At 36.0% G+C, this 24,025-nt stretch overlaps 4 protein-coding genes across 4 annotated transcripts in view; all 4 read left to right on the plus strand.

Annotated features, from left to right (window-relative positions):
- LOC132630147 (pentatricopeptide repeat-containing protein At2g37320-like) overlaps positions 1-22,562 on the plus strand; it is a 94,911-nt gene extending 72,349 nt beyond the window's left edge. Inside the window, exons 2-3 of the mRNA XM_060345727.1 lie at positions 20,955-21,002; positions 22,089-22,562. The gene's annotated coding sequence lies outside the window, so the exon portion shown is untranslated. The remainder of the gene's footprint in view (positions 1-20,954; positions 21,003-22,088) is intronic.
- On the plus strand, positions 10,967-11,483 carry LOC132630150 (protein SRC1-like). Its single transcript, XM_060345730.1, has one exon. The coding sequence runs from the start codon at positions 11,011-11,013 to the stop codon at positions 11,305-11,307; it is 297 nt and encodes a 98-aa protein (XP_060201713.1). The 5' UTR covers positions 10,967-11,010; the 3' UTR covers positions 11,308-11,483.
- Positions 13,740-17,379, plus strand: LOC132630149 (tRNA (guanine(37)-N1)-methyltransferase 2-like; the record flags this gene model as incomplete). Its single annotated transcript, XM_060345728.1, has 8 exons — positions 13,740-14,271; positions 14,348-14,467; positions 14,649-14,813; positions 15,568-15,674; positions 16,141-16,268; positions 16,564-16,636; positions 16,757-16,811; positions 17,198-17,379. Coding segments are annotated over 8 exons (1,221 nt in total), but the record flags the coding sequence as incomplete, so codon positions are not given.
- Positions 18,349-19,219, plus strand: LOC132630151 (transcription factor bHLH157-like). The gene is made up of 3 exons (XM_060345731.1): positions 18,349-18,602; positions 18,664-18,789; positions 19,041-19,219. The coding sequence occupies exons 1-3, from the start codon at positions 18,549-18,551 to the stop codon at positions 19,149-19,151; spliced, it is 291 nt and encodes a 96-aa protein (XP_060201714.1). The 5' UTR covers positions 18,349-18,548; the 3' UTR covers positions 19,152-19,219.
- Positions 22,563-24,025: the final 1,463 nt, after the last annotated feature.

A 24,025-nucleotide genomic window follows, 5' to 3' on the forward strand; every position in this document is an offset into this window, starting at 1 on the left:
TTACTTTAAAAGTAGGAAACATAACGCTTAATAAATTAGCTTTAATTGATTCAGGAGCAGTAAAAATTGCATCATGAAAGGATTAATACCTACTAAGTATTTGGAAAAAAGTACTTCTAAGTTATACTCCGCCACTGGAGAAAAACTTAAAATAGATTACAAATTATCTAAAGCCCACATTTGTAATGATGGGATTTGTTTTATCAATAATTTTGTGGTTACCCGAGACATAAATGAACAAATCATTTTGGGAACCCCATTTATAACTCAGATAAAACCTTATTTTGCCGGATTAGATGCAATCTATACTACGGTATTAGGAAAAGAAATAGATTTCCTTTTTTATCTACTCTTTCTCAAGATGAAAGTGATTTTGTTAAATCAAAAACTATTTTCAAAATATGTTTATTGTCTAATCATATTGAACAAACTTTAAAAAACCCGGTGATAGAGAAAATAGCAAGTTTTCAAGAAAAACTTGAACATGAAGTTTGTTCAGAATTACCAAGTGCTTCTTGGGAAAGAAAGCGACACATTGTTGAGTTACCATATATTGATGGATTCAATGAACAGGCCATCCCTACAAAGGCAAGGCCTATCCAAATGAACCACGAGTTAATGGACGAGTTAATGGAAACTTGCAAAACTGAAATCAATGATCTTTTACAAAAAAAAAAAGATAATAAGATCCTCTAGGCCCCCTTGGAGCTGTTCAACATTTTATGTAAATAAAAATGCCAAAAAAGAAAGAGGATCTCCCAGATTAGTTATAAATTACAAACCTTTAAATAAAGTATTACAATGGATTAGGTACTCGATACCTAATAAAAGAGATCTATTAAAAAGAACTTACAAAGCAAACGTCTATAGTAAGTTTGATATGAAATCAGGATTTTGGCAAATACAAGTTGCTGAAAAAGATAAATAAAAAATTGCATTCAATGTCCCTTTGGGGAAATATGAATGGAATGTTATGCCTTTTGGGTTAAAAAATGCCCCTTCTGAATTCCAGTATATTATGAATAATATTTTTAACCCTTATAGCAATATGTCTATTGTTTATATAGATGACGTATTAATATTTTCTGAGGACATACATTCTCACTTTAAACATCTGAATACTTTCTTTAAGATTGTTAAACATAATGGATTGGTAGTAAGTGCTAAAAAGATTAAATTGTTTCAAACAATAATTAGATTTTTAGGACATGACTTATACCAAGGTACTTATAAACCCATTTGTAGAGCCATAGAGTTCTCTTCTAAATTTCCAGATGAAATTCCTGACAAAACCCAATTACAAAGGTTTCTAGGAAGTCTTAATTATGTTGCAGACTTTATCCCTAATATCAGAAAGATCTGTGAACCTCTTTACAAGCGTCTTAGGAAAAACCCAGTCCCATGGAGTCTTGAACAAACAGAAACAGTTAAGAAAATCAAGACTGTTGTAAAAAAACTTCCATGTCTAGGTATTCCAAACCCAGATGCTTTCATGATAGTAGAAACCGATGCTTCTAATGAAGGATATGATGGAATTCTTAAACAAAGACTTGTCCCAGAATCTGTAGAACAATTAGTTCGTTTCACATCAGGGATCTGGAATCCTGCACAAAAGAATTATAGTACTGTTAAAAAAGAAATTTTATCTATAGTACTATGTATTACAAAATTCCAAGATGACTTGATAAATAAGAATTTTTTATTAAGAGTTGATCGCAAATCAGCAAAAGACATTTTGCAAAAAGATGTTAAAAATCTTGTTTCTAAACAAATTTTTGCTAGATGGCAAGCTTTACTATCAAGTTTTGATTTTGAAATCGAATTTATAAAAGGAGATTTAAACTCTTTACCAGATTTTCTTACAAGGGAATTTTTACAGGGTAACCATGAGGCCAGGAGCCCCAAACTCCCCCTTCCAGAAAAAACTCGATAAAAAACCAAATGATAACAGGTATTCAGCCTTAGCTGAATTTTCAAACCTACCCAGGCCCATGAGGCCCACATTTCCAACCCAAAACAAAAAATTAACTATCCTCGGTTCTATTCCCTAAACAGAACCATCATCCCCATTTCAAAGGATCCAACCTTCTACCAGTTCCACAACAGGTAAAGGAAAAATCCAAACCAGTGAATGTTACAAAATGAAGACCCCAGAGTCTTTTCCCCCAAGCAGTTGATCCGAGCACTCCCTCAAAGAAGGAAGAACAACAGGCAACTCCAGAAGAGTTCAAAATCATTAACAAAGCAATGCTCCCTGTGTTAACATTGGATAAACATTATGAAAATTAGAAGGCTGAGGATTTACTCAAACCTTGCTATACTAATTTTGACTATATTGAAACTAATGACACTATCAAGACTAGGAGGTATTGTGAATTTATCCTGACAGACACAGGATCAATAACAATTGAACATACTACAAATAACAAACATGGCCAAGATGGTATTGCATACTCCAAGGTCACCATAAACAAGATTATTAGTCCTTTTGATTGGAAGGTGGATCATCTCCATACTCCTATCGTATTATCATAACAACATAGGCCCCAGACCTATAATTACTTTGATTATGAATGGGCATGGCATAATTTTCTGTATGTAAGACCCATTTCTCACACATGGTTCGTGAAATACAGCGAGCAAATGTCTAAATCAATTAATTCCTAGATGGTTCTACACCTGCTGGGAAAGATTTGGAGGCAATGAAGCAACAATGCCCAAAAGCTTCAAAATTCATTATGAAAGATTCTAGAAGGAACAGGAGATTTCCACCTTACCGGATCATATTAAATTATGTCAATATTACATAAGAAAAAGAATTTCTTATATCATCAGTTGGTCTTTTGACATAGATGAAATATCAAGATTTAAATATTTAGTTAAAACCATAAAAAGCAAAGGATGGACACCGGAGTCTAAAAATTTGAAAATTAAGAATCCAAAGCCATCCAGCAGCAGGACAGGATCAACAGAATCCAAAGCATAATTAAAAAAGAAGCTCTTAGAGGCTTTAAGCAATATTGATGATACCGACCCAGCAGATCTTCAAGAACTACTGGATACAGCATCTTCATCAGCAGAAGATAATGGCGACATGATGGACCCACAAGGAATGGCCCAGTCATATCTTCATTATCAAGAATTATCATAAAGATATTTACCCCTTCAGAAAAGAAAGAGGTAAAAGCAGATGGCCGACAACTTTACAAAAAGCAGTCGTCCATACTTGACAAAAGGAAAGTGGTAGACAACTTTACAAAAGTAGCCGTCCAACTTTTCAAAAGCAAAAGAAGAAGGCATCTTTAAAGATAGCCGTCCACTTATAATCATCCAAGAGATGTTAATTATTTTCGAGATCTATATAGGACTCTCAAGTTGTAACTAATAAGGCATTCGAAAACTCACCCCCTACTTCGAAATAGCCTTTTCCCTTCCCTCTCTGTAAAATCCCATGTATGCTTTCAATGTTTGAATAAAAAGTCTTCAACTTTTGTAAGTATTTTCTTTTAAATTCCGCAATTATTTTACTTACTATTTTAGCCGTAAAAAGATCCTTAAAATGGTATCAGAGCCAAGTATGAGTGGCTAAGTTCTCATACTATCCTAGGGTTCTGTCGAAATCTTATTATAATCCAGTCATGTTCTTATATTGTTAAGAGGTCAGGTTTACTGTTCATCTTCCTTAGAGCTTAGTAACTTTATTCTCTTGGTCTAACACCGTCAAACTCTTTCGAGTCTTAGTGTGAGGTCGCCAATTAATATCTGGCTAAGACGTTGGCAAGCCTGAATAGACCGTTGTTGCTCAAAGGCTAGGAGTGTCTCTAGGAGCCTAGGTTTGGTGTTCCCGTCCCCAAGACCACATAGATAGAAAGAATTGACACAGCAGGACATAAACAGGTTATTAAGAATTAAGAAAGATAAACAGTAAGCTCTTACACAAAAGTAGCCATCAAAGTTTAATAACCTATCATCCCTTAGTAAGAGACATAAAGGTGTGTCTAAACCTAATCTGTAAAGAGGTTTGACAGCAACTTGGACAAGTCCTATGTGAAGAAAATTATAATTTTTCTTATATCTGTTTATATCATGGATGGATAATAGTTTAATAGTCTCTGCTGAACTATTGATGGCAACAGTTGATTCACAAGTTTTGATATTGTAGTTTTTTACAAAATCAAACTTTCCTGTATTATAGATTTGCCGGAACGGCTCTTTTGGAATATTCCAATTTTGTAAATCATTTTCAACTTTAGCTATCCTTGTAGCTTCTATTGATATGTTAACACTATTTAGAACATTCATATTATCAAGACTCATGATTAAAATTGAGCAGTTATTTTATCAAGTTGGTTTTGATACCACTCAATACTATGTTCAATAATTTCTAATTGTTCTTCGCTGGCTTTTAATAAACGTTCAGCTTCTTGTATAGAAATTAATACTTCTTCTGAAGTTATATTTCTACTGGGATCTCCTTTGTTATAGGCGTCAAGAACTCTAGGGTTCTTTAAGGAATTTTGAAATGGAATTCTTTTTAAAAAAAATCTTATGTAATATAATATATCTTGTTTTTGAAAATAGAATTCCCATTTAAAATTATTGTAAAATCTTAGTCTTTCAAAACCTTGAAGACGGGTTTTCATGAATGTATTTCAGAAAAGAGTTGTATTTGGGATACTATCCTATGTGGGTACGTCTATGTAACGGCCCGTTTGGTCGTTTAGCACTTTTAGGCCTAATATCCCTAAAACACCCTTTTCGTGGTCTAATTTTGGTGTCTATAGCTTGCGATAATGGGTGATTCGGTTATTTAATTGACGAGTAAATTTTAGAACATATGTATTTAATGTGTGTGAATAGTTTATTCATAGAAATATTATTTGCACACATATAAAGTGTAAGTGGGTAAATATGATATTTGACGGAGTGGATAATTTTTAAATAAAATAAAATGGTTGAGTAAAAAGATTATTTTGGACAATTATTTTGTTAGGGAGTAATAGGACAAGCCCATAATTAATTATGTGAGTAGGGATTAAACATTGAATTTTAGTGGCAGACTAAATAATTAATTAGTGGATAGAGAATAAGTGGTATGTTAACAATAATGCACCACGTGGGTCCATAGCAATTAACAATCAGTGACAACAAATTGGTGGCATTTTTTTTTATGTATGCTTCACAGCAATCTTGTACTCAAATGCTCACTTTTTTCAAAGTATTGACTATTGGAAAACCCCAAATGCCACTTTTGCATAATGATCCGGCTGCACTACATTTTTTATTTATGCTTCTTAGGAATTTATTATTATTATTATTATTATTATTATTATTATTATTATTATTATTATTATTATTATTATTAACTATAGTGGGAGACAAGTGAGGAAATTAAGAATCAAGTGGATAAAATTAAGAACTAACATGTCCACGTGGGACCATGACAAGTAAAGCAACCCATGACTATCCTATACAATATCTGGTGGGTGGACACGTTGGGATAATTATGATTAGTATGTAATAAAGTGTATAAGTGGGTGCCATTATATTCAGCACTCTCATTGTGTTTATAGAAAAATGTTTCAAGTACTGTTTCTTTAGATACCAAAACGTGAGATTATAAGTGTACATAGCAATCTTTTAACTGAGAAATTTGCAATGGAGAAAAAGGGAGTGGACACCACTGCCACAATAAAAAATTTATTTATGATCTTGTACATAATGAATATTATACCATGAAGTGGGCAGCACATAATGAATATTATACCAAGAAGTGGGCAGCACAAGACTTTTCATGGAATGTTGGTTCTGTTAAATTGAAAAGTCGTGCAACTTAGAAATTTTCCTTTGGGGAAATTAAATAAGTAATGAAGTGTACTGCAATGGCACTGCAATTTGAGGCAGCAACGTGTAGTTCTTCTCAAGAACAAAATACGGGTGTTGGGCACCGCTTTGATCTCGTTGTTCGTTTTACCGTGTATTGGATTCGGGCTCTCTTCACAATGAAGTAAGGTGGAAAAACAGAAATTATTGGCATATAAGACTTTTTCCGTTCGGAAGCACTTCAGAAGGAAAACGCTTTGGCGTGAAAGTTCGTGACACCTGCTCGGCATTGAGGTAGGTTACGGTTTACTTTATGTCTAGACTCTGGTTAGCAAAATGTATGTAGATAGTAATGATTGACGGGGAAAGCATGATAGGTCTTCAGGCATGGTGTGGAGGTAAATTTCATCTAGGTTGATAATGTCAGCTGTTACGTGGGCTTATCGCCATTATTGCGATATCGTTATATGAGCTTGTCACTGTATTGTGATTTCATGTACTTGATATAATTTCCTCTCTCTTGTGATCTCACTGGTCATATGGAAGAGGAAGGTTATTACTGAGAAACTGAATATTGAATTACACTTCCTAGTATGAATCTATGAAACCCATGACTGCGGTGATTATTGAGGTTGATTTCATGCGAGGCATGCATCCCATATTTTATGTGTTATTTGATGTAATTATTACCTAGTTGTATCTTTATCACATACTAGCTCACTTACCTTATGAAAGGGAAGGGTAATATTGATTATTGAGTCATGGACAATAATATGACTTGTACTTGTTTATTGCATATTGGTGATATAGTTGAGACTGATATCATGCATGACATGTTTCCATATTAATTTTATGTTTTCCTAATGGTGAGGAGAGTGATTGAGAGACTCCGAGGTCTTTGCCCGAGATTGAGAGTGACAAAGAGACTCCGAGGTATTTGTCGGAGATTGAGACTCCGAGGTCTTTGCCGGAGATTGAATATGATTGAGAGACTCCGAGGTCTTTGCCGGAGATTGAGAGAAATTGATAGCCTCCGAGGTTTCTGCCGGAGAGCACGAGTGGTACATGGACTTCGCGGGTCCCCCATGGGTCATGACTATAAGGCATTGCCATAGCATGTGTGTACGAGAGTGGAGCGTGAGAGGTGACTACTGCATTGCATAACATTTACATAGCACGACATTGCATTGCAAGGCACTCCATTTGAATTGCTATTCATGTCATTGCATGGCACATTCTCTGATTGATTTTAATTTGTGAATTATTGAGTTGTTGTTGTAAGTAATTATTTTAGAGACTCGATGGACTCGAGGTTTGGAGATTTTCCCCTAGGCTTATAACCTGAGATTTGAAATCCCTTGTGACTATCGTACCGCTAGACTTTTATATGTGCTAGAGTTGGAACTGCGTTTGATTACTTATCTGCTTACTTGTTAGTTGCTTCTTGTTAATATGCGTGAACTAACCATTGTCGGCCTATGATACCTACGAGCCTTGTGTTGTGCTCATACTACTCTTGCTACACTCTTTGTGGAGTGTATAGTTATTTTCAGGTAGTGTTCGAAGTCTCACGACCGTTTCGAGGCATTCGTCAAAGGCGTTTGGGTGATCTATTTGAGATCTTGCAACCCAGAGTCTCTCCTTAGATTTCTGTTGTTCTCCATCCTTAAACAGAAGTCGTATCCAGTTTGAGTCTGTTATCTACTTCAAATTGTAAACTTCTTAGAAGCTCTTGTATGCGTCTAGACCAACTTTTGGGAATTTCTTATAATAAAAGTATTTATTCCGCATGTTGTATCAAATTAAGGTAGTTACCTGAAGGGTTCGCCCACCAGGGAGGGTTAGTGTGGGTGCCCGCATGATTCGTGATTTGGGTCGTGACAGTCTACTATCTCTGTTATGTTTATCCTTCTTGTTCTTGTATTGTAATTAGTAAGAGCTTACTGTTTATCTTTCTCAATAACCTGTTTCTCTAATGTCCTGCTGTGTCAATTCTTTCTATCTATGTGGTCTTGGGGACGGGAACACCAAACCTAGGCCCCTAGCGGCACTCCTAGCCTTTGAGCAATAACGGTATATTCAGGCTTGCCAACGTCTTAGCCGGATATTAATCGGCGACCTCACACTAAGACTCGAAAGAGTACATTGATTTATAGGACGACGAATCTGCTCGCTAGGATTTCTTGTATCAGCTATTGGTGAGCCCCATTTCATTCGGGGTGTTATCTTTATTTTATGTTCATGTCATGTCATGCAGTAGAGGTATACCGGGGGCCTTGTCCCGGTAAATAGTTTAGTATTCAGATTCATGTTCACAGGTTTCATAGACTGGTCTAACATGTCATGTCAGATGTTTAGAGTCGTATAGCTAGTGTTGGCTCAATACTTATTGTGTTTTCAGATTTCTTCCGCACTTACTTTTTCAGAAAGTATTTTCAGTATTATATTTAAACCCTATGCTTTATTTAGTTTTATTTCATGTTTTAACTTATATTCCGCATTAGTACATGTCCCATATTGATTCAACAAGCCATGTGGTTCGCTTGGTCACATGCAGCAAGGCACCGGGTGTCGTGTTACGCCCAGCTCATGGTTCGGGGAGTGACAGAGTCAATGGTTTGGTGAAGCGAGGTTGAAGGCAGGTTCAAGGCAAGCTACACAAGTTTGACAATAATGACGTTTTAGTCCCAGAAAAATCCAAAATACTGCATGTGGAGAAAATTTGCAATCATATTTTCAACAATCCAGTTGCTGCATCTTTTAAAAAATCAATTTTAACCCTTAAGGGCTCCAATTCTTTTAACTGGAATTAAACATGTCAAGCAACAATGATGATGATCATGCACGTGAAGAATGTACATCGAATCTTGTCAGAAAATTGAAAGGGGAGAATTGTTAGGGTTTTTGCCTTGATTTTCTTACCATACATTGATTTTACTTTTCTCTATAAGGAAACTCAAAATATTACCATAGTTGCTTTTACTTATCCTGAAAGGACAATACAAATCACCTCCATATTTATCATAATTTCAATTTATTTGTTTGATTTTGACTTGACACGGAGTTTAGGAAAATAACGAAGATTTTTTAATCTTGTGGTCTTAAACTACAGATAAGTAGAATGTACAAAAATGTCATTTAATCTTGTGATCTTAAACATATCATGTGAAAAGTTGAAATTAAATAGTTGCCAAAAAATAAAAGAGACATTCTTTGTTAAACGGACTAAAAAGAAAAGTAAGATAACCAAATTGAAACAAAGCGAGTGCGATTTTTTCTCCTATTTGAATAGGTCGATATAAAATGATGTACAACTTTTTAAATAATTTTTTTCAAAATACAAAAAGTGCTTTAAGTAGTTATCTTTATTATTTACGTGTTCCCAAAAATATTGTTGTCTTTATTATTTACGTGTTCTCAAAAATATTTTTAAGGAACAATGTCTGAACTTATTTGAGTATAATATAATGATCTTTCAAATTTTTTAAAATTACCCCGTATTTGTATTTTGATGACGAACACATAGTCATTACTTCAACACCCTTCACGAGGAGTCAAGCAAAAGAACTTCAAGATCTTGGAAGACACCTGATGATGATAGATACCTTGAAGAGCCCCTTGGAGACACCTACCGAATATTACAATATCATACAATGAATGGAAAGGAGATCAAGATTTGAAGGACGGAAGCACCTTGGAGGGCATATTACGTATTTAGGCCTACTTAAAAGTTATTTTGAACATTTGATGTAATATTTAACCCTAGTATAAATACTTCGTTTCCTAGTTTATTTCTTACTAGATTATGTTGATGAACACTTGTGAGCTTAAATGTGATTTCTATGTTGCCTTTGAACTTTGCAATAGGATTTGCAAGAGGCCGCTAACCTTCCTCTTGATGATTTTACTAGTTTAGGTGGTTTTGTTGATAGTATTAGGGGTAGCTAGGATTCTAATCGAAATTATTGCTAATATTGTTTCAATATTTGTGTTTAACTTTTAGCTTTGCTTGCTTCTGACTTTCAATTCCTTGCCCTTTTTAATAGTAGTTATCACATTTAAATATTATGGTCTTAATTATGCTATGTCATTTTTATGGAGGTAAAATAAGATGTTGGAATTAAAATAATATTAATGTGGAGCTGATAAAAAAAAGTATGACATATAAATAAAACATGGGAAGAGTACAATATTTGTAAAATAAGATGTTGAAATCAAAATAGTATTAATTTGGAACAGATAAAAAAAAGGCAGATAAAAAAAAAGTATGATATATAAATAAAACATGGGAAGAGTACAATATTCAGAATTTTCCCAAAACCTGTTTCTGTTTTTAGATTGGTTATTTTTCCTTTTCTCTTTAACTAGTGGTATTATAAATCTATTCTATTGTATATGAAGTATTAAGTATTAGTTAAGGTAGCAGTTCGCTGAAGAACAGTTGTTTCCTGAGTTTGTGCAAGGCTGTGACTTATATCCAGACCTCTCAGTTTTTTAACCTGAGCTTTGTCAATATTACTTGGTAAATTAAAAAATTATTACTTACCCAAAAGAAAGGATTAATTGTGTTCTACTTTCCCTTTTTCAATTTTTTTTACAGTAGATATCCATTTAGAAAAAAGCAATAATGGAATATTATTATCATTTAAAGTTGGTAAAGTAGACACTTGTCACAAGAATATATATAATAGTCATTTTTGTTTTAATTTATGTGAATCTATGTAACTGGACATGAAATTTAAAGAAGAAGTAAATTTTTTAAAACTTGTGTTGTTAAATAAGATACATATATTTCATGTGAATATAAATAATTGCATAAAAATAAATTATTTTCAAACATAAAATAAATTATTCTTTTTCGTATAAATTAATAAAAAAATAAGTTCACATAAATAAAAACGGAGAGAGCATGAGGGAAATATCTCAAACGTAACATTCGTTGAGTACGCGTAAGAGGGTTATAAATGTAAAATATATCTTTAATTAAAAGTGGGTGGAGGGAGTATCTTTTTCTCTTTTAAAAGAGAAAAAATATCTTGGTGGTGGAATCGAGTACGCGTAAGAGGGTTATAAATGTAAAATGCTGACATGGAGTAACGCGCAGAGGACGCTCCCTTTTCCCCAATAAATACCCCCCTCTTATTCATCATTTTCTTCACCCCGATCACAATTCTGTCAATACCAAACATGTCAGGAATCCTAGAAAAACTCCACATCGGAGGCCACAAGGAAGGAGAGAAACATGACGATAAACACAAGGAAGAAAAACACCATGACGATAAGCACGACAAAAAAGAGGATGGGCATAGTGGAGAGCACAAAGAAGGGATTGTTGAGAAGATAAAGGAGAAGATCCATGGAGATGAAAGTGGAGAGCACAATCACAAGGATGGAGAGGAGAAGAAGAAGAAGAAAAAGAAGAAGGATAAGAAGGAAAAGAAGCATGATGGACATGATAGCAGCAGCAGCAGCGACAGTGATTAGATCTAATTCCTATGCTACTTTCTTTTATGGATCTATATGTCTATCTATGTATCAGTTCTCTCCCTTGTTTAATTTCCTCCTATGTTTTAATAACTGTTATGGAATTTGATTCTGTGAATCCATCGTTTGTTGTTTAACTGAATCAATCTATGGAGAAATAATGGCTTGACTTCTTATCTACATGAAAATATCGTATTAATGTGGGACACTGACGTTGTCACGGCTCTATCATGTCAGAGAAGTATCTCTCGTGGCAAAAATAATTATATAATCACAACGTTTCAGTTAGTTGGAAAGCCAAATATCATTTCTTTTTATTGGAGTTTACGGAGATTTAACACAAGGCCTTGATCTTGAGCCATTTAGAGTTCGTTTGCAGTAACCAACTACCCCATGGATTGTTATGGGTGATTTCAATCTCTCTTTGAATTGTGAGAGGAGCTTTTCGTCGGATTCTCTACCCAAAAAATAATTGCGTGGACTTGAGGATTTTCTGAAACAGGACCATGTTATTGAGGAGCATTTTGAATATAAATTAACATATAAAGATGATAACAATCCAGCTAGGTGTTTGAAGATAGACAGGGTTCTATACTCCGAAGCATTACAAATGTTGATGCCAAGTGTTCAACCATCCCTGGTTACATCCCGCATATCAGATCATTTGCCTTTAATTGTGAAATTGAAAATTGATTAGCTAGCTGTTGATCAGATATCAGAAAGGTTGCAAAGAAAATAGAGGTAGCTGGAAGAGACATGTTTAGAGGAAGCTCGTTGTCGTTGTTGGGCTACGTGGTGTAATATTTAATGCTGGGCTGTATATTTTTGAGAATTTCGCGACGATTTTTGGTGAATGATGGTGTTTTTGAGGTGATTTCTGGGCGACCACTGATGAAATTTGAGAGTGGGTATAGTGTGGAGACAGTGTTTGATGGAAGCAAACTTGGGATTGAGCCTTATTCTGTGGAGATTATGTCTAGTGGGGAGCTACTCATTTTGGATTCTGCTAATAGTAGTATTTAAAAGATCTCTTCCTCTTTGTCTCGATGTAATTTTTTTTTTTTTTTTTTGGTTGTTGTTGTTGTCTTTTAGGTGTTGTCTTTTAGCTATTCTAGGTAATTAGTGGCCTTAATCTTAATAGTACGAGTTTAAAAAAAAAATTAGTGGCCTCAATCTTTAGTGTTATTTGTTTGGTGTAACTTTTGGTTTTAGTTTTTTGTTGCCTGTGAAAGAACCGTGATTTCAGAGAAACGTTGTACTGAGTTTTACCTCGTTGGAGTTTAGCACATTGTGGCTTCATGTGCTTGGTGCATGACTGTGTTTTGAGTTCTTTTGAGCAGTGTTGAAGTGGGAGATTAAAAGTTCACTTAATATCCTACTCCTGTGTTTAAGATGTATTTACAAGTGTCACACACTGGATTTGCTATCCAGTTGGAACAGAAGAGGGGGCACAAAAGAATAAAAGAGAAGATGGAATTTAAGCACATGGTAGATTATTTGGAAATAAAGGAACTCAAGATTCTTTGAAAACAGAAGCAACTCAGTCCAAAAAATGAAACTTAGTTGTATTTTGCTTGTTCATGTTTGAAGTAAACAAGAGTACATAGAAGACACTGAGAGCTCGTTTTGTATGAGGGATAAGGGATAATTAAACTCGGGATTATATTTGAGATGAATTTAATCACGTTATTATCCCACGTTTGGTTGGGATAACATCACGGTATAACAATACCGGGATTAATTATCCCGGGATTGTAGTGGAAGGGTGGGATAACAATCCCGGAATGATTAATCCTGGGATAACTTGTTCCCCAACCAAACAACCCCCGAGTTGAGTCTCTCTAGATTAGTAAAACAGTTTCTTTTCCAGCTTACTGTTCTGTCGTTCATTCCCCTAATTTATGGCTTAACAGCCTTTTTTGTGAATCAATACAGGCTTGTTACCATCTCAAATTAAAAAAAAAAAAAAAAGTGACAGCAGTAGTCTGAATCACACAGTAGAATTTGTATATAAAGGTAGTCTGAATGAATATGAAAGTTTATTGTGTTGGAAGGAAAGATCAAGAAAATGGAATAATGCTTAAGGCATGTGAAAACAAACTATCCTTAAGAACATATCGTGACGGAATTTATCTTTCATCGTGTGGACACGCTGTGCATCAGGGATGTCTTGACCGCTATTTATCGTCTCTAAAGGAAAGGTCTTTCTTTCTGAATGAAATTCCCTTTCCTTATTATTATTTTTGATGGCAGACACTTGTTTTTTTTTTTTACACCTTATTTGCATTAGGGCCAGAATGCCTCCTTCCATCTCCTCCACTTTATGTCCAGGCATCCATGTGATGATATTTCTATCATTATTTCACTTGCTTCTAGTGAGAGGATTCTACCCTGTTTTTGCCTTTCCCAAGTCACCAGTCTTCTTTATTTGAATAACTTATTTATTCCTGATCCTTTCAGAAAAACTACCCCAGGATCCAGCAGTTGTAAATAAAGTTGGAGCCATTACCAATGAGTTTTGTGTGCCAAAAGTTGAGATACTGGCTGGGAAAGATGATATGGTCACAGAAGTGAAGCAATTCGGAGCAACATTCAAGCTTGATTATAGCTTGGTGTATTGGAGTTCTAGATTGGAACATGAGCATTTAAGGCTGGTGTCAAAATTCCAGTCAGGGGAGACCGTATGTGTTATGTTTGCTGGCATTGGTCCTTTTGCTATTCCTGCAGCACAGAAAGGATGTGCGGTATACGCAAATGATTTGAACCCAGATAGCATTCGTTATCTCAAAATTAATGTTGTAATCAGCAAGGTTGATCATCTAATTTTCCCATACAATATGGATGCAAGGAAATTTATTTCTCAACTCATTGCTGTACCCTGCAATGGAAGCAATGCAGAAGTTGAGATTGATTGCTCCGAGAAATTCAGTGGCCAAGCACATAGGGAGAAACTATCTGAAGACTGTATGTGAACTATTCAGTTATATACTGGATCTTACCCACAAAGAATCTCATCCATTAATCTGAACCACCCTTGCAGATGAGATCAAAGAAGTACCTGGCAGAACGTCATGCAACATAGCAGGACTCGGGGACTCATTTGTGATGGAAGATATGAGTGTGACTTCTGTGAAAAGACGTGAGGAGAGTTCTCAAGAAGGTAGGGCTGGTAAAGAAATGATATATGCTCTAGTGTGCTTAGTTGTAATTGGTGATGTATATAATTTAGAGATAGTTTTCTGTTTATTTACGTTAAATGCTGAATCCGATGTTTCTGTGAATACCATGCTTTTGGGACGCTTTGAATACGAATAACTGAATTTGTTCATTTGGTGGATTAGAGGAAGAAGGCAGATCTGCAGTCAATGATGGTGTTTGTGTTGCTGGTAGGAAAAAAAGGGGTCCAAATAAGAGAGTGAAGGGTTCAGAGTCATTGAACACAAAGCCCTCGGAGCATGTGGACGATGTGATCATGAACCTACCAGCTTCTGCTCTGGAGTTTCTTGGTAAATCTACTATGACCATATCTTCCTGTCAACATGCGTATCTTTTAACTGAGGTCACCAGTTATCTGCTTGTCAGTTGTCTTTATCCAAGTTTGTTGAACGTCTCTTTCTAATACTATATGTAGATCATAGTGTAAGAATCCAATACAATTCTGACAGGGTTTTAACCATCAGTGGTAATATTTTGACCTTGTGTCTTAGTATTAGAATCCAACCAATTTACTGCCATAAGAGGGCAATGTGAGAAGCTTGCCCATGGTTTCTAACAACACCAACTTTAGGCCAAAGTCCTAAAAGAATGTCTACTTTTTGGAGATAGGTCAATAGGATTGGTGCCCAAATGTCAGAACCAATCTTGATCTCTGAAAAGAAAGAGTAAAGTAACAGTATTTCAAACCATATAATTCACTGGTCATCACTTCATGCTGTGATGCATTTACCAAGTTATGAAGGTAATCTAGTTTGTGATGCAATAAACTGTGTCGATCAAATCCATTTGTTGTACTTAGCATGCTCTATTTCATCTAAGTCGCCTCTTATTGTGATAAAAAAAATAAAAATAGAACTGATGTTACTCTTAAGCCTTATAGCAGGTTATAGCTGTGTTTTACTGATGCATTTTCTCGAAAAGTACCTTGTGTTTTCTGGGGCCTGCAATTCTTAAAGCTGTTAAGTAAAAAAAACTTCTTGTCCTGTTGTCAGACGCGGATATTGCTAATGTATTGTAACTCAATAATTTCTTTTCGTTCCCTAGATGCCTTTAGAGGCCTTATTAGATGGAGATACTGGAAGGGATCTCTATCCTGGATCCACTGCTATTGCTTCATGCAGGCAAGTGAAACAGAAGACCACATAATTTCGGTAATACCTGGTCCAACAGTTAATTTGTTCTACTTTTACTTTCCTTTTCAGTTTGACGGTTAGACTTGCTCGTATTCCAGTTATTTCTCATGCTTGAAAGCAGCATCTGAAATTCAGAATTGGTGGTGTGGTTCTCTGATATTTATTGTCTCAAAAAGCTGAAATAAGTATATCAATTAGGTGTGTTCTGAACACGTTGTTTGGTTTAACAATGAACATTTGATTTTCGTTTAATTAATTTAAGCTGTTACTGGATAAGGCGCTCGAGATTGTTCATCATAAGTGTGAACTTAATAGCCTTTTGCTCATTATGGGATTTATTGACGGAAATGTCTTTCTCTTTCTCCTAATTTTCATGTGGAAAATAAATGAAGACAAATGACTACTCATCATCATTAAGCAAAACTTTATCAACTTTGGGGTGGATGAAAGCCATGCTCTCACATTTTTCATTTGCTGCTCACAGGATTATTTGAAACTTACTCAGATAATGTCATCAATAACAAGTGCAGGACATGAAATGATTTGCAATTTTAGTAGCAAATCTGAAGTAGCAAAGTTCTGGGGGCATGTCAATGGGTTAGTGAATTACAGGTGCACTTAATATAATACGTGGTTGTTGATAATTAATACACTTGGTTTACCATGTCCTTGAATAACTACATTGGCTAATCTATGAAGCATGGTGTAGCTGGCATAGTATTCTATATCTGGACATAGTATGTCATAGGTAAGTTGGTTATTAAGGCTCTAAGTTATTACTTTACCACGCCATTTGGTCCCACTAGTGCTATGAAATCTACCTTCACAATGTACTTATTCCCATCTTTCATATATTTCAGCTAGTCTACGTTCTTATGTTTTGCCTTCTCGATTTGTTGACTTGCAGGTGGCAGTCTGCCCTGGGAGCCAGAATTCAAAACCCTGTATTTTACAGGGTTAGAGATGTTGCTCCAAATAAGGTACAAGTTCAATAGAGGACTCCCAACTTTTTTGGAGCAGCAGCATTCATTTTGTTCACTTTACGGGTATATTCTTGTTCATTTATGCCCCTGAGTGGTTCTTTTTCCTATCTTATGCAGGCTATGTTTTGTTTAAGCTTCAGATTACCGGAAGAAACATGCATTGATAATAAGGGTAAACAATGATACTTTTCACTCTCAGGGCGAGAATCATGAAACAAAATGAATCTTCGTAGCTGGAAATGCTTCCTATCCTTTCCGTTTTAGCTCTTTCTTTGAGGCTATTTATTGTCCAACCATTTAGTAAATTCGACTTGAATTATTTTTAATCTTTGGTTCTCCATTCTCTTCGGGGGGAGCGTCTTGTGAGTTTCTTGTTGTCCTCTTTCTAGGATTGCTGTTCTTTTTCTGACCTTATCCTGAATTTGCTTTGAGCCAGTAAAGCTTAAATGGTTTGTGCATTAGAGTTTATAAAATACATGTAATATTATGTTCTATAATTGGCTTGGAAGTCCTATTCATTAAGTTCAAATAATTAACTGTCTCATCACTCTTGTACAGATATACCGGAAGAATTGTTTTTGAAGGAGGTCATATTGTAGATCCAGATCAGGTAGGACTTGCCAACTCAGTCCTGCCAGCATTACCTGCAGATTCTGAAAGGTTCACATCCCTTCATTTAACTACCAGTCCATCAGATGCTGTTGGCCCTCCACCCTCGTCAAGTGGAATAGTAGATGCACTTCATTTTCAAAAAGCTTTATTTCTCCTCCAAAGTGCTGCTGATGTTGCTGGAAGTAGAGAGATTTTCCAAAGACTTGCATTTCGGCAGTTTGGGCGGATGAGAGTAAACCTTGAATCTGTGTATAACGTATTGTATGGAAAGTACTTTCCAGATTATGATAAGATTACAGTATCTGGTAGACTCTGTCACTCACTGATTCTGTATGACACTTTTAAGTACACTCTTGTATCAACTGAAATTGCTACTCGATCTGGAAAGACATCATTAACTCCAAACTACAGTCTTGGTGCCTTGGACGAAGAACTCCAATCTTCAAATGGGTTTATACTGGCTTTGTTACTAAGTATTGTACAAAGCACACGAACAAAGAACTCGCTCACTGTCCTCATGAGATTGAGAGGCATTCAGCTGTTTGCGGAGTCTATATGCACTGGCATTTCTACAGATGAAGTTTCAGATCCATCTGTTGGAGGTATATTGCTGCTTCATGGAATTATCTTCTAAGTTTCTTTTACTTTGTAAAAGAGAAAGATGATATCATGGGAAGGTATGCTCTGTAGGTAATATGCAAGACATCTTGGAATGCACAGAAACAGAAGATCAATATCCTGATATTCAGTTCTGGAGATGGTCGGCTGATCCAGTTCTTGCACATGATGCTTTTTCTTCATTAATGTGGATAATATATTGCCTTCCATGTCCATTGTTGACATGTGAAGATGCCTTCTTGTCTCTTGTTCATCTTTTCTATGCAACTGCGATCACTCAGGTTACACAATTTTCCCTTCTTCTGATCTTTCTTTGGGGTAGAGATTAGATGAGACCTTTTTGCACTTCATTGGCTCTGAGATGGTTAGTATAAGATCCTCTGTCGTTTCTTTTCAGGGTATAATAACCTATTGCAGAAAGCGTCAATGCAGTTTGCTTGAGTTAGGATGCGACGATTCTCTAGTTACTGACATCCATTAAGAATAAGAAAAGAAACAGAATGTGAATGCAATACTGTACTCTCGTTTTCTGGGGTTCCAATATTTCCTCAGTTCTTAATTTCATTGATCCATAAATGTACAGCAGGTAGCTCTTGACAAGAGCCTTCAGTCAGCTGGAGTGAAAACTAATTATCAACAAGGCACCAGTTGGGCTGTAGAATTGGGAAGTGCGGACCAGATGTGCCCTATAGTTGTCAAAGATTTGAAGCACCCTGGACACATGCTTATAAAGGTATATCATTATTCCCGGCATCTGCATTATGAAATTTTGAGCTGTCATGTATTTCAAACAGATGATGTGTGACGACCATGGACGTCTCTTAGAGATTTTTGATGTTATTCACCGTTTGGAGCTGACAATTTTGAAGGGTGTGATGGAAAAGCGTTCAGAGACTACCTGGGCTCACTTCATTGTTGAGGTAGTCTCTTCATAGATTTTACATTTCACGATTTCTCTCCTTTTTTCAGAATAAATAAGAAACACTCATTTACTCCATTGTAGCAAGTGATCGAGTTCAGTAGTTCCTCATATAAAATTATTGACTCTAGGGATATAGTAATATGGAGAAGACAAAATTGTTTCAGCCACCGTTAATGTTCGAACTTAATCAACAAGATCGGGGAAATGGCAGTATATGTGTACTGTAATATTTATCGTACTTGCTTGCAGGCTTCAGGAAGCTTCCATAGACTGGATATCTTCTGGCCGCTGATGCACAGCTCGTACAGCAGGTGCCAAGTTCTATTTCGCGCAACATGTAGTTGGTTTATTGAACTATGAAGAGATTTGTTGATTGGGAGCTCTGTAATGAAACCTGGATTTATTTTCTATTATTTGTGTTTGCCAAACCCATCTGTAATACTAGTGCGGGTTATCTCTCCTGTGTAGTTTTCTGTTATACCCCGTACATTTATACGACGAATTATCCGCAAGCAAATCGACTCAAGTTAAAGGCGGAATTATTTTCGGATACGAAATAGAAATCGTTAATTTTCAATTTTAATTAAAACATAAATTGTGTATAAATTTTATTGGTATAAAGATATTATTGGAGATTAGGGGTAAATTAACTATGATTAGATTATTAAGTGGGATTAAAATTTAAATCACTTCATTAATTAATTAAGCTTAAAGGGGCCATGTGGGCCCCACCCGAATTAGTAAAAAAAAAAAAAAAGGGGGGGTTCATGCAGGCTGTGTCATATAGTTAGATCACAAAACCCACACAGATAAAGACACAAAACCGTTTTGGATTCCTTCAGATGATGGGCTTTTCAAAGATCATGGCTTGGTATATATTATATATCATTAATTAATTCCTTAACATGTCTTTACTTGCTGTGCACCACCTTTGGTTATTTAATTGTGAGTCATGACATATTAACTTACTTTTAGGTGGTCCTGGTTGATTAAATTTAGGGACACAACTTTTGTAAAGTATTATCTTTAGGGCAATTTAATATTACAATTTAACAATGTTGGTGCAAAGCTTTTCCAGGAACTCGAGCTAGGTGACAAACTTTATGCGCATGAGGTTAAGAAAATGAATAAAATGAAATCATCCAATACAATCCACCTTAGAAGGGCACGTGTAGGATGATTGGAGCTCATACATATGTGACTAAGTAAACAGTGGAATGAACATTTTCTTTTCATATTTGTCAAAGTGAGCTTAAAAGCAAGAAAAACATGGCCATGGCTGTTTCGGCCAGCATGGTTGTTTGAGGGAGAAAAATTATTTTTGTAATTTGATCAAAGTCCTAAGGTGAAAGAAAGAAGTAAGTTGGAGAAGGAAGGAGGTCCTCGGCCAGAACTGCTTAGCCGAACAGTGGAGGAAAATTTTGTTGAAGTTCCAAGTGTGATTAATGTCTCAATGTGTTGTGGATATTCAAGTGAATAGCAAGGTTAAGGGACCAACTTGTTAAGGTAAGAATTGATCATTTTCTATATGTTTTGGGATGAAGTTGAATGTGTTGTGAATGTACAAATATGAATTTGATGCATGAAATTGTGTATGTTGGTGTTGAAATGTTATTGTTGAAATTTAAAGTTAGCCGTGTGAAAGGCTTATATGAAGTAATGTTCAATATTATTTTGCATATATTGTGGATGGTTTGAACGTGTGGTAATGTGTGGAAATGAATAAAAATCATGGAATTTTGTATGTTGGTATTGAAGCCGTGTAGGGGCTGGTGTAAGGGAAATTAGTGGACTGATTTATTTGATGCTATAGTTGTTGTTGTCCCGAACTATATGGCGAAAAGATTGGAAAGTTAAAGTTGGAATTGTGTTGATACGATCATATTGTCGTTTTTTTTTTATTGGATTGAAGGAATTGAAAGTATAAGTGTGCCCATGTATTGTTGCTGGTATTTCTGTGTCTACAGGAACACAATTGGAAATTTGGATAGGTGAACCTATAAGGGGAAGTGCTGCCGAATTTTCGCCAAAATGCAAGTTAATAGAATACTTAAGTGAGAACATATATATAGACGGGAATGTAGGTCCTATAGAAGAATGAACTACAGAGTGGCGAACTAGGAAATATAGTTACTAACGATAACGTCACTTTTATATAAATAGGCGAAAAGAGCAACGAGGCAAAAGGGATTCACGGATAATCGTCGACAGGTATGTAAAGCTATCCCTTTTCTTCTTTTGGCATGTCCTAGGTGTACTAGGATCGGATTCGAGCCTCGGAAAATATTCTGCTCATCGGAATCCGCATTTGAAAATATCCCTCTTTCATTCAATAGAATTGAACCTTTTTTTGTATGCTTTCTTGAAAATTATGCAAACCTTCCCCAAACTTTATGAAAAGTAATAAAATGTCCGTAGAACCTTCGTAGGTGACCCCATAAGCCTAAAATGCGTAATTTGAGCCCACCGCCTTGCTTGTCCCAAGGTGGGCCCACTAGTCCCGATTTTACCCTTATTGTACTTAAGGCTCGTTTTCGAGCAGTTTTTGGAAAGAAATGTTCTGACTACTCTTTTAACTACTAAACAAAAAAAATTGTTTTAAATAATTCATTAAGTCTTATAAATTGTTTTGGCACTCGGAACGACTTCAGAAAGGTTATGCTTCTGTAATTCATTATGACATCCGAAACTCACTTATTATGATCCCGTCTGACTTCATTGAATTGGTTTGTCATTGATATGCCTCATCGAGTCTCTGAAAATATTTATGATATTTTAACTGCATTTAGTTTCTCACTACTCCACTCGTGGATGCCCCAATGTTTCCCACACTGAGCCCGGGCCAGGATATGTTGTCAAGCGTATTCCTCTGCATTGTTCGCCGTGCCTCGATGGTGAGGGGGCAGGTATACGTGTACATGGGTTGTGGAGTATGCTGTGCCATGTACACTATTTGATATGATATGATATGATCCGATATGGCCATTTGACATGACATGCTATGTTATGGGTTTATCCCCTATTCTGATCCTTATGTGTTGTGGCACCAGCGTCGGGAGGGTGACCACGTTCTGTCTACCGAGTCCCTTGGCGGGGGCCGGACATGATATGACATATGTTTCTGTACACATTCCTTATGTTTTGAAATATGCATTTGGTATTCTGGATTTTTGCATTCCTTTCTGTTCGTTCTGTTTCCGGTTATGATTTTGGTTTCTCTACTTCAGGCTTTACATATTCAGTACATATTTCGTACTTACTCCCTTTCTTCGGGAGCTGCGTTTTCATGCCGCGCAGGTACATACGACAGGTTCGCTGATCCGCCCGTTTAGGATCTTATTCCGCTGTTCTGAGGCGCTCTCTTATCCGGAGCCTATATTTTTGGTACAGTCTCCTGCTATTGTATAAATGTACGTCACTCAGGGGTACGACAGGGCCCTGTCCCGTCATATGATTCTGTCGGTCTGTTTAGAGGTCTGTAGACATGTTTGTGGGTTGGGGTCTTTCTGTACGGATGCGTGTATATGTTGTGTTTGGGCGATCCCATTCACCGCGGCGGCCGGTCCGCATATGTTTAAATGTTGCTTTGTTGGCCCTGGGTGGTCATTGTTGGTATTATCTGTGCGCAGGGTTAATTTGGATAGTCTGTAAAACAAAGGAAACTCTGCCGAAATTTTTCTGGAAATTATCTAAATTTGAAATATAGCCTTGTCGGCTTCTGCTATATACTTGAATGCGTTTGATAAAAATTTGAGATAACATTTGATAGATGTGTTTGGGTGCCCAGATCGGGCACTAGTCACGGCCTATGGGGTTGGGTCGTGACATTTTCGAGCTATTGCACAGGAGCTGGGTTTACCCAGTGCGCACCCCAAGGGTAGCGGCTGCGGGTTCCCATGTCATAAAAAAAAAAACCCATCTATAATAGTTCCCCTTGAACGTGTGATATTTGTATGTAACCATGTGAATTTATGAAGCTTAAATCCAGTGAATTTGACAAGCCTAGAGGGTGTTTACCAAGTTTATAAGTTGGTCAAACTAGCTTATAAGCACTTATCAATTTACTCTGGGGTTTGCTAAACATCAAAGTGCTGGAAGCTAGAATCAAGGAAGTCATAAGTTGATCACCCCTAACTTAATGCTTAAAAACTTATAAGCATGTTTTGTTAGACAGCCTTTTATGATTTTATCCGGCGAAGTGCATGGATAGTCAATTTTAGGGTCTCGATTTAAGCCATAATGCAGTGTAAGAATTTTGCAAGTTTAGCCTCTTCGAAATCCACTTCAAACATTCGCGATTGAAGTTACAAAAAATCTTTTATGACTTCCAACATTACTTCTGACCTCATTGACTGAAGTTGTAGGATTATTATGAGGGAAAGTTAGTTGTCTAAACTTCAATCATATAGGATTGAGCTTCAACCATACATGATTGACCTTCCGGCACACAAACTTTTAATATAAATGTATGAAGTTAAGATTTGTCAAAGCCTAATTGCATACATGCATGTCTGAAGTTTGTACCAAATTTAAGAGCTTTACTTCAAGCATTCAGACATTTTCTGTTTGCAGTACTCAACTTGGGTTGTTAGGTTCCTGAAGTTACCATTGGATGTTTAAAACAACCACCAGTCAATCGAATCGAAGACAAGTGGTTAACCAGAATAAAAGTAACTATTAATTGGGGAAAGTGATTTTCCGTTGAAAGAAGAAGACAAAAAATTGATAAAAATTGTTAAGATATCCTACACTGGCTACTAGTTAAATATCTTACAAAAAATCTACATATACATAATAAAAGCTAAATATAAAATAATGTTGCTGAAGGGAATCGAACCTAGAATGGTAGACACTATTTTAAACATCCTGGACCACTTAAGCTTACCATTTGCATTTATTCAGGATGTTCAAAAGTTAATATATATACACAAACACAGAAAATTTACCCTACATATACACTGTAATTTTTTGCGGAGGGTGTTCGGGTGAACACCCTCAGCTACCTCTAAATCCGCCCCTGTTCCTAATAGGTTATCGGCCGCAACTACTACTATTCTAGCCCTAATATCTTTGGTATTCTTCGTATTACTCTTCTTAAATTATACAGTAACATTTAATTATCTTTGTAATATATCATCGTCATTTGTCCCTTCTCATATAAAAGTATTTTAAAATTTATATTATTTGTAGATAATTCTGAGGAACATTGCAGTCATTTAACAAAAGAAAAATGC

This window comes from Lycium barbarum, chromosome 3 (assembly GCF_019175385.1).
Source record: "Lycium barbarum isolate Lr01 chromosome 3, ASM1917538v2, whole genome shotgun sequence".
Taxonomy (NCBI): Eukaryota; Viridiplantae; Streptophyta; class Magnoliopsida; order Solanales; family Solanaceae; genus Lycium; species Lycium barbarum.

Coding starts and splice junctions, on each gene's coding strand:
- LOC132630150 (XM_060345730.1), top strand. CDS start 11,011: ATGTCAGGAATCCTAGAAAAACTCCACATCGGAGGCCACAAGGAAGGA.
- LOC132630151 (XM_060345731.1), top strand. CDS start 18,549: ATGTGCCCTATAGTTGTCAAAGATTTGAAGCACCCTGGACACATGCTT. Junction 18,603..18,663: donor CTGGACACATGCTTATAAAG/GTATATCATTAT, acceptor TATTTCAAACAG/ATGATGTGTGACGACCATGG. Junction 18,790..19,040: donor GGGCTCACTTCATTGTTGAG/GTAGTCTCTTCA, acceptor ACTTGCTTGCAG/GCTTCAGGAAGCTTCCATAG.